Here is an 11,209-nt window from a genome sequence, read left to right as displayed (position 1 = left end):
CAAGCAGTGTCATCTTTCGGACTCTGGGGCCCTCTGCCATTCCTCGAATATTCAGGAGGAAAGATGCACAAAGAGCCCAAGAAGGGGGTGCGTTACTGAGGGACCCAGGAACACAAATCTGCTTGACCGTGTGTCTCTGGGGAGCTACCCTAAACAAGCTGCACTCCCAACCCTTTCTACTTCCCCGAATAACACAAGCGAATTTTCACCGTAACAGAGAAAGATTTACTGGTCAAATCTCTGAACAGAGAACGACTCCTTCCGGAGCTCCGGGAGAGGCGAAGGGGGTTGTGGGAGCTCCCTTCGTCGCCCTGCAGGCTCATGGGAAATGTAGTGCAGTTCTCCAACATGGCTGCGCCCAGGTGAGGTGATTTCCGAGTACCCTCGGCAGCTTTCTGGGGTTGATGGGTGAGGCTGGTGAAGGAGAGAGCACCCACCTGGCGAGAACCCTCCCCTAAGCAGAGGCGGAGGTTTGTGGCACTTCTTACTCGCGGGCATGACGGCAAATCGTTGCTCTTTCTTGTCGGCCTGTTCGGGTCTCTATCGGCTTCACCGCGTTGGGCCGAAAACCTAGGGAGCAGCGAAGGGATAAAGTCCCCAGCGTTACTCTGGTGCGGTCCCTGGGCAGTAGGTTGTCTTTTTGTTGGGTGGTTCTGTCAGTGTTTGAAGTGCATGTGTTTGTGTTTAGTGCGGATGCCCATGTGACTTCTGTGTCAATCAGTTTTTCCTCTGGGACCTGGTGGTTGCAACCTGGGGAGTATTATTTCGGCGCTTCTTGGGGTTTTATGACTCGTGCCAATCCAGTGAAGGAAAGGCATTTCTAGAGATCTGGTAACTCACACAGCTGAATCTTGCTGTGCTATTATTTGAGTTATCCCAGAGACTCTTGGGCTAGTGTCTGCTTTTGGTTTTGATTTCAATTCACAAAATAGCGCCTGCGGGATGCTAGGCTGTCAAGTCTGTGCCCTTAAGTTGATGACAGCCGTCTGGGTGAGCGCAACACACAGACAGGCAGTTGTACCACAAAGTGACAACTACAGAGATAGAGATGCTCACCAAGTATTAATGAAAGCATTTAAGGCGGCTTCCGTATTCAGAATTATGAAGAAGAGATTTAGGAGGTAAGATGGCAAGGTTAGTAAGTTTAAGTTTGGGCTTACTCAATAAACGTTTATGAGGTGCTAGATTCTGTTCTAGGTGCTGAGTGCTACAGCGTGAACAATCCAGACAAATTTCCCCTTTCGTAGAGCTAACTTTCTAGTAAATTACAGGAGGAAGATGGAGAATGAACAAATTAGTGAGGGCATAAAAATAGTGAGTAGGTGTTCAAAGAATCAAAACGGGGTGATATGAAAAATGATGGGGTCAATTTTTTCTAATTATTTTAAATTAAAAAATTTTAATAGGTAATGCAATTTGATTAGCTACAAAGTTCAAAAGTTACAAAAGAGGAAAGCTCCCTTTCATTCGCATACCAATCTACCCATTTCTTTTTCCTGAAGGTAACCCATATCACTAATTTCTTATAAGTCCTGGAGATTTGTATGTATACCCTGTATATCTGTCCTATACTTCATAATCAGGCCTCATTTGATAGGGATTTAAGTTCTTTCTAATCTTTGCTGTTAATTAAGTATAATTTATATACAAGCACAGGAATGTTTGTCTATAGCGCTTGGTTCATTATAGGCATTCTGTTATTCAAGGAGGGTGAGGACCCACTACTGTTATCACCTAGGGCAATATCCAATTGAGTATATTGGGGTTAAACGTACTAGCAGAGCATGTGTGATCTCTAAACTCTTGTTATCCTACAGAGAGACTGGACATGATTAGACTTGACCTGCATGGGTAGTATTCCAGTAAATAGTGACCTCACTCCTGTAATATCCCATAACACTCCCGTAACATGGCAAGGAGCATGCAAGCCTTTGTACAATAGTGGAAATTCCTTGGCCAGGGAAGTGGCCTTGTCAGAAAGGGAGCATCTCCAGAGCTCAACAACTGGTATCAGCCTATTATTCCTTGTTGAGGTGACTCAGACTGGCTGGGCCAGTTCATTGCCAAGTCACTGGAATGGGGAACAAATGAGCCTCCAGAGCTGTTGGGATTTGTTTCTTCACATGTAATGATGATATTGCATGACCAGTGAAGGAGAAGGGAAAGGGAATAACAGAAATGTGATTATGAGGCTCCATCTGCTGGTGCTGAACTCTTAATGTCCTACTTTTTAAAAGATGTTTGCAACATTTTTCTTTCTCATTTCTTCCACTTTGCAGTCTTTGCTCATGTTACACACTAAGAAAAAATCAGTGCATTCATCCCTTGTTCTCCATCGCATACAGCAAAGATGCCGTTCCAAAGACGATGACCTGGAATGGAATGGCAATAAGACAGTTCCTTTGAGGGTCCTCAGCTTTTCTTCTTAAACCATTCTGATCTGGCTCTTCTGGAAACTAATTTAGTAATAGATGCATTTAATCCTTGTAACAGTTATGTGATAGTGAAGGATTAACACAACTAGACATTAGTTAAAGCAGTAAAAACTTTTTATTCAGTAACTACTGACAGTAGGGGAAAGAGCTGCACAAATTCTTTTCTTTTTTTTCAGGCTTTGGTAAGTTTTATTGGATCAAAATTTCAACAAAAGGTGTCTTTTATTTACAGAATTTAATGTGCGTGGGCACTGTCCAACCCACTTGGACACAAGTGAAGCCTGTTTATATATTTTCTTATTTTCAGTTTGCATACAAAAAAATGTGTTTGCGTCACATACATAAAAATCCCGATATTGTAAATGACAACCCCCCTTACCAATCCCTTAATTAAATATAAAAACAGCTTCAAAAACATATAATTTAGATTGTTTAATAGTGAAATGTAATCCAGTAAGACTGAAACTAAACATTTCAGGTCCTGTACCAAATAGTAGAATACTTGGAGGCCTTCAGGATCCTTTGACTGATTTACATCAATGAGAGAACCTATGTTTGGTGTAGTAAAAGAAATGTGTTCATGTCCAGTTACAATTCCAAGTTCCTGTTGGCCATCCCTGTCGGGGGGAGGCCACAAAGCATCATCTTCCTTTGTAGTTTCACTGTCATCAGCAATTCTCTTCAGTTCTTCCATTACACTCTTGTGTTATGTAAGCCGCGTTTCTGATCATGACATCATTTTTATAATTGCTGTTGTTGGCATATCTAATTTTTCCATCCGACCGGAACTCAAACTCCAGAAACTCGTGTCCAGACTTGCCCTTGTGCCCGACATAGTAGCGCAAGTAGAAATCGCTGGCCAAGGCCATTTTTGTCTGCAGAAGCCCGCCAAAGGCTCAGCCCTCATTTTGTTTTATAGGGAGAATGGGGAAGGCATAGAATGAGGTGCTTAATAGAGTCAGAGAGAATTGAAAATAAGACGGGGACCCCTAAAAAAGCCCCCGGAATTATCTTCTGGAGGTCGGGCCCCTTGTAGCACAGGCTTCCCCCACTCGGCGAGGGTTCTAGGATCCCATCGGTGTACCAGCTGGTGGTGTTGTAAGAGGCTGCTTTGGCTTCAGTGAATTTTTTTTGAAGACTGTTTCAATGTGTTTGTCCATTTCTTGATGGGTGATTTACAGGTACACCTGCCCACACTGCACTGAGTGTTCAGCAGCTTTTGACCAAAAACAGCGTGACCCCCAAGCCCCACCCTCCCTATTCACCTGATCTCACTCTGAGTGACTTTCTTTTATTTCCCTGATGGAAAAACGTCCTCAAAGGGAAATGTTTTGCTGATGTGGACGAGGTGAAACAAAAAACAGCAGAAGCACTAAAAGGCATCAAAATCAACGAGTTCACAAACTGTTTTGAGCAGTGGAAAAAACATCTTGATAGGTGTATTGCATCAAATGGAGAGAGTACTTTGAAGGTGACAAGTTTAAACATGTAATAAATACACAATTATTTATAAATAAATTCCAGTTTTTCTGGGGTTCCACCCTACTCCCCCTCAAATCAAAAAGACTGGTCAGTGCAAATGCCAGTCGGCCAGCCTTGTTTGCTACTGGCAGTTCTCAGAGTTTGATGCGGTCCTGCCACAGAGACTGGGAGCCAGGCCCTGTCCTTCCTGATGATTGCATTTCAAAGGAATGGCTCTCAGAGACACTTCTGAGTTGCAATAGATACATGCTTATAATTGTAAGCCTTTTTTGGTAAATGCTCTAAGAAAGGGAGGTCAGGGGTCTGTGGTCAGATTTTGCTAGAATAGTGAAATGTCCTGGCAGCATTTTGAGTGAGTATTTTAATGGGTAGCTGGGCATTTTAATGGGTAGCTGGGGTCATTCTAGGGACTTAGCTTTGTGCTATTATAAGCCATGCTAGAGTTTGGGTCAGATTTTTTAGTCCAGGGTTTGGATGGAGTTATGTACCAAATAGGCAGTATTCCTAGTTTATTGGTGAAGAAACCTAAGCACAGAAATAAATAATTATCTCACACTGGCTCAGCTTAAGTGGTAAAGCTGAGTTTTGAACCTGGAACTTGAACCCCTAAACATCCTTAAACTGTCTTACAGCACTGCAGAAGCTCTGGGGAAACAAACAAAAAAATACAATTTAATCCCTGTTTTCAAGGAACTCATAGCCTGGTAGAAAGGGACATACATTAGAAAAAAACATTATAACTAGTGCAATGTTAAAAATATCCCCATAGCTACTTCCTTCCCATCTAATGATGACACCTACAACTTTCTGACCTTGTTCCCTCTCCTTTTAACACTCTCTAGCTTAAGAAATACCTAGGATGACTTCATGTGTCTCTTTCATGTCACATTTCTCTCTTTCCTCCCAGAAAAACTTCTCTCCTGAACTTTGTGTTTATCTTTTCCTTGCTTTTTTTTTTTGCATTTTGCTGTATATATTTCTAAACAATCTATGCTTTACTTTTGGGTTTTGAACTTTATATAATTGGAATCATACTGTATATTCTTCTGTGAAATTTTTGTTTTGTTTCTTTTTTTTTCCTTTCCTAACATTATGTTTGTGAAATTTGCCTGTAGCACATTTTACCTAGAACCTTATAAGTAAAGGAATACATCACTTATGGTAAAATAGCTCACTTAATACAGCTGGAGCATTGGAATGTTTTGTAGAACCCCAAGAGATGCTGTTAGGTGTTCTTGCTTCTTTGTTACCTAAGTATTTCTGTATTGTCCATGCATCTGTTTGTTTTCATTTCTTTTGGTTGGTAAAAGGTAAAGTAAGCATTTAAAAAAATTGTCATGTAGAAATATTTATGAACTATAGAGTACTCATATATGAATAGCATCAATATAACTGCCCCTTCAGGACTCTTAAGGTTGACATTTTGTGCTTTTTTTTTTTCAGTATTGCCATGGATAGCAACCATCAAAGTAATTGCAAACTCAACAAAACTGAGAAGAAGTTCTTAAGGAAACAGATTAAAGCCAGGCATACTTTGCTGAGACATGAAGGCATTGAAACAGTATCCTATGCCACTCAGGTGACCTAAAGCTATTATTACCATTTGAATGTATATCTGTTGCCATGTTAATGTGTTACAGTGATATTTGTTAGTAATTGCCCAGAGAAGAAGGCTGTAATTGTTCAGTCCTGTATTACATCTTTATTAAATATACACATTAGGACCTGCTAACTTTTTATTTTTGGACAGAGCCTTAGTGTACTTGGAATTTCCATTGATTGTGTTGGTTGATTGAGAGGAAGTTGTGGGTATGTATTAACTTACCACTGTTTACAGTTTATAAAGCTTACTCAAATCCCTTATTATATTTAATTTCCTAAAAATCCTTATGAGATAGATGAGAAAACTAAGGTTTTGAGGGGTTGTGATATGTCCATTGATATTAGGTGGCTGAAACCTAAAGCTAGAGCTTTTGTAGTCTTCCTTCTTTTCTTCCTACTTCATCTGTATTTATCAAGTGTTTTAACTATATGCTATAAACCACTTTTTCCATATTAGATTTTATTTACAAAGCCTTTTTATCACTTTATGGCAATAATTACATATTGTGGGACTGAGACTTCCTGGGCCATGAATGAGAAAAACTTACTTTGACTCTTAGATCCTCCACTTATTTGGACATGAGCAGCATCTTTTGACCTCAGCTTTCTTGCCTGGAAAGAACAGAGCATCGCATACTTTTTTTATCCGTTGGATTGTCAGATTCTAAGAGGACATGTACGTGACAGTACTTATTAAAGTACCACGTGAATATCAGGTATTCTTATGATGCAGGGTGAGAGTAGGAAAGAAGCTTAGCCACCATTTAACTGAGGACCAAAGACAACAATTGAGAAGGTGAAGCTGGGATGAAAATTTAGGTCTTTGGTCTCTTAGACCAATGCCAGGACTCTTCCCGTGTGTCGTGCGTGTGCCGTCTTCTGTGCAGTGACGTGGTTCAGGAGTGAGTACTCGATTGAGGAAGGTTGAAATTCAGCTGGTACAAGGCCTTTAAATTTTGTTACATATGAAGGACTTCAGAGAATTTAAACCAAATACCTTTAAAAAGTTTGGGATAGACAATAGATTAGGGTTAATATGTTTGCAAACATTTTCTGCCAAGAGCCACTGAAACTGTGTGGTATTCAGAAAACTATACTGACATTCCCTGTACTCGTTTCTTCCCAAGTGTAACTTGCTTGCTCTTCCCTGCACGGGTCATGAAGGGAAGTGGTAAGAAAAGAAATGCGTTCAGGGTCTTGGCTGCCACTGCAGCTTGTTTTTGGTCTCGTATCTCTAGGAGCTTTCTTCTTACCTTTGTGGCTTCCAAAGTGTCATCTTATTTAGGTTTGATATTTTTCTCCACAGTATTTTTAAGGGAAAAGAATACAATTATAGAAAGACCTCTAATTATATGTTATCTGTTCAGGGGAGAACAAAAGCTCTTTTCACCATGTGCTATAAATACAGGGGCTTTTGTGTAAATTTATGGCCATTTGTGAGAGTTTTCTAGAGCAGTGACCTTCAAATTGTCAGGACTGAAGATAACTTTTAAGATATTTCTGGATTTCCTTCTTCATATTATTGGGAAAATTGCTTGGCCAAAAATCATAAATAAAACAATTATTGCATTTAAGTACATTGTATAACTCATATGTAATAGGAAACACTGAACTTTTGTGTGTGTGTGTGTGGTTTGCCCTTAGAATTGCCTGCAAATCACTTAGACAGCATCTTTGAGTGCCACTAGTGTTCTCCAAGTCACACCTCATCTTCCTCAGTTCCTCAGGGGACACTTGCCAGTTACAAAACCTTTGCAATTTCTTAGATTTGGGAATATGGAAATGTTTTTGTAATTATGGCTGCATATAACCAAATTATTTTGGTATTTTAATTTATAAGTCTCACTGAATGAGGTCCAGGACAAGCCATCTGAGGCTAAATTTTACACTGTATTTTATAGTTTTGTAGTAGTGTGTTTGTTTATTATGGTACATGTATACTTGCTTATATAAAGTATTGGCTGTCCCCCAAAAGCATAGCACTTTACTTTTCTTATTATCCAATTTTATAACAATTCTAATACATACTTTTAAAACAAGGTTCTAGATATTCCTGTTTTGCATATAATGAAACTAGTACATTATGTTCTAATCTCCAACTTAGTATAAATCAGGTGTTAGCAAACTACCATCCTCAGGTCAAATCTGGCTTGTGAGGTAAGAGTGAGTTTTACATTTTTAAAAAAGATTTTATGTATTGTTCTGGCTGGTGTAGCTCAGTGGATTGAGCACAGGCCTGCAAACCAAAGGGTTGCCAGTTCGATTCCCAGTCAGGGCACATGCCTTGGTTGAGGGCCAGGTTCCCAGTAGGGGGCACGCGAGAGGCAACCACACTTTGATGTTTCTCGCCCTCTCTTTCTCCTTCTCTTCCCCTCTCTCTAATATATAAAAAATATTTTCAAAAAAGATTTTATTTATTTTTAGAGAGAGGGGAAGGGAGGGAGAACGTGGGAGAGAGAAACATCAATCAGTGCCTCTTGCACACGCCCCGACCGGAACTGAACCCACAACCCAAGTGTGTGCACTGAAAAGGAATCGAACTAGAGAGCCTTCCCTTTGCGGCACAGTGCCCAACAAACTGAGCTACACTGGTCAGGGCGAGTTTTACATTTTTAAATGTTGTTAAATAAAAACAAGACTGTGTAACAGAGACTTATATGACCTTTGGAGCCTAAAATATTTACTATGTGACCCTTTTCCGACGTTGGCCAATACCTGGTATAAATGATGGAACTAATGAGAGTAGGCTCTCAGTGGTTTACTTTTGTTATGCTACAAAGTTTTTAGGAGTCGTGAATCATAAATTAAAGATCCTAACACTATGTAGAATGTTCTTTTTTAGAGTACAGAGACTAGAAGGGCACTAGGCTATAATCATTAGAATCCCTTGAATGAAGTTTAGTGTAGGACTGCAAATGACAGGAAGTAAGCCTGAAGTTTAAAAAGGAACAAAAAATTAATTACAAAATGAATGAATTACTCAGGCCTAGAGGAAAATTGTCCTATTTTATATTTAATATGATCTGAATTGGTTTTTCTTTGAGCCAGTACCTTTACTTTTAGTTTTTACTAAACACTGTATAATGGTGATACCAAAAGTGTGAATTCTGGAAACTGACAGGAATAAGTTTGAAACCCAGCTGCTTCTGATCAGTACCTTAATCTGATTTTCTGACCTTCAGGTTCTCTCTTGATGAAGTGGGGCTAATATTACACAGTTTGTAGAATGTTGTGAAGATTATGTTCATGAGGTTTAAGTAGGACAAAGCATGTAGCCAGTGTCTGGCAAAAAGCAAGTCTTAGTAACTCCTTGTTCCTTCTTCTTTTCCCCTCCTCTTTCTGTTTCATTAAGTTTTATTTATGAACAGTAAAATTCTGTCTTTTAATTTGTATGTAGGTCATAAAGAAATGAATATTTTACTGAAAAGACTTTAAAAAATCCATGTTATTTAAAATATAGGAGTATTTTTAATCCCCAAATATAGTAAATTGATTTACATACTTTGTATGAAATTAGACAACCAAATAACCACTATAAGGAAACCCCTTTTTCTTTTATAGTTATACCCTTGTAGAAATCTTATTTTAAAATAATCCTATTTTATAATATTTAAAAATATTCTTTCAAAATAAAGTTGATATCAATTTTTCATGTTAACTATCTTTTTTTGTTTGTTCTTTAAAGATTCTGGTTGTTGCCAATGGTGGTTTGGGAAATGGTGTGAGTAGGAACCAACTGCTTCTGGTTTTGGAGAAACTCGGACAGGTGGATGCTCTCTTGATGCCACCCAGTAAGCCCTACTCATTTGTGAGATACAAAACTGTAGAAGAATCCAAGAAAGCCTATGCTACCCTCAATGGAAAAGAAATAGTGGATGATCTAGGACAAAGGATCATTCTGTACTTGAATTATGTGGAAAAAGGTATTATCATTCATGTATCTTTTTAAAATTAGTTCTTGCTTCTGTTTGAGTTTACTTTTCATACCTAAGTTGGGAGTTTCAGTATGTGTAGACAACCTGACATGTTTATAGAGGGACATATTGTGGGTATTATGAGAAACTTTTGTTTCTTTTTTTTTTTTTTTGCTTTAAATGACTTTCCCCTTTTCAATTACAGTTGATATACATTATTATATTAGTTCCAGGTGTACACCTCAGTGATTAGACATTATATAACTACTTAAATGATCACCTTGATACATCTAGTACCCATCCGATACCATTCATACTTACTACACTATTATTGACTATATTCCTTACACTGTACTTTACATCCCCATGGCTGTTCTGTAACTTCCATTTGTACTTCTTAATCCCTTTACCTTTTTTACCCATTTCCCCAAATCCCCAGCCATCTGCCAACTGTCAACATGTTCTCTGTATCTATGAGGCTGTTTCTGTTGTTCTTGTTAGTTTAATTTGTATTTTAGATTCCACATATAAATGAAATCATATGGCATTTGTGTTTCTCTGTCTGACTTTTTCATCCAACACAACATCTAGGTTCATCCATGTTGCAGATGGCAATATTTCATTCTTTTTTATGGCTGAGTCATATTCCATTGTATATATTTACCACTTTATCCATTCAACTATTGATGGACACTTAGGTTGCTTCCTTATCTTGGCTATTGTAAATAATGCTACAGTGAGCATATGGATGTATACTGTATTTTTTGGACTATATGACACACCGGACCATAAGATGCACCTAGGTTTTAGAGGAGGAAAATAGGAAAACAATTTTTGAAGCAGAAAATGTCCTGCCCCTGCCTCCTGTGACCTCGCTCTACCACTGCCGCCCCCCTCCCCCAGCAAGCCAGGTAAGCTACATTTAGACTATAAGATGCACCCCCATTTTCCTCCCAAATTTGGAGGGGAAAAGTGTGTCTTATAGTCTGAAAAATACGGTATGTCTTTCGACTTAGTGTTTTGGGTTTCTTCAGGTAACTACTCAGAAGTGGAATTGCTGGGTCCTTCTTTGCCTCTTGTTATATAGCCTTTGTTTTAAAGTCTGTTTTGTCTGATACAAGTATTGCTACCCCAGCTTTTTTTGTTTGCTTGTTTCCATTTTCATGAAATATATTTTCCCATCTCGTTACTTTCAGTCTGTGTATAATTTGAATCTACAGTGAGTCTCTTGTAGACAGCGTATGTAAGGGGCTTGCTTTGTTATCCATTCAGCCTCTATATCTTTTGATTGGAGCATTTTTAAATCCATGTGCATGTGAAGTAATTGTTGATAGTTATGTATTTATTGCTATTTCATTTAAATTTTTAGCCTTTTCATTCTTCTTAAAGAAGACCCTTTAACATTTTTTGTGATACTGGTTTGGTGGTGATGAACTCCTTTAGTTTTTTCCTGTCTGGGAAGCTCTTTTATCTGTCCTTCCATTCTAAATGATAGCTTTGCTGCGTAGAGTAATCTTGGTTGTAGTTCTTTGCTTTTTATCACTTAAATTTGTCTTGCCAATTGTTCTGGCCTGCGAAATTTCTTTTGAGAAATCAGCTGAGAGTCTAATGGGAACTCCTTTGTAGGTATCTCTGTGCTTTTCTCTTGCTGCTTTTAAAATTCTCTCTTTGTCTTTAACTTTTTGCATTTTAAGTATGCTATGTCTGGATGTGGTCCTCTTTGGGTTCATCATGTTTGGGACTCTGTGCTTCCTGGACTTGTATGTCTATTTCCTT

General features: G+C 38.6%; 1 protein-coding gene and 1 pseudogene across 2 annotated transcripts in view; one reads left to right on the top strand and one right to left on the bottom strand.

Annotated features, from left to right (window-relative positions):
- Positions 1 to 326: 326 nt before the first annotated feature.
- Positions 327 to 11,209, top strand: part of ALKBH8 (alkB homolog 8, tRNA methyltransferase) — a 71,272-nt gene continuing 60,389 nt past the window's right edge. The window contains exons 1-3 of one of the 2 annotated variants that reach the window (XM_024570980.3): positions 327 to 470; positions 5,361 to 5,496; positions 9,205 to 9,442. In XM_024570980.3, coding sequence (XP_024426748.2) covers positions 5,368 to 5,496; positions 9,205 to 9,442 — 367 coding nt within the window. In that variant the 5' untranslated portion in view covers positions 327 to 470; positions 5,361 to 5,367. The remainder of the gene's footprint in view (positions 471 to 5,360; positions 5,497 to 9,204; positions 9,443 to 11,209) is intronic. The other variant, XM_053925218.1, reaches the window with a different exon arrangement.
- Positions 2,822 to 3,304, bottom strand: LOC112314265 (protein mago nashi homolog 2 pseudogene; annotated as a pseudogene).

Source organism: Desmodus rotundus, chromosome 5, assembly GCF_022682495.2.
Source record: "Desmodus rotundus isolate HL8 chromosome 5, HLdesRot8A.1, whole genome shotgun sequence".
Classification (NCBI taxonomy): Eukaryota; Metazoa; Chordata; class Mammalia; order Chiroptera; family Phyllostomidae; genus Desmodus; species Desmodus rotundus.
The sequence above is the reverse complement of the archived record's forward strand: the minus strand, read 5'-3'. Positions and strand labels throughout refer to the sequence as shown.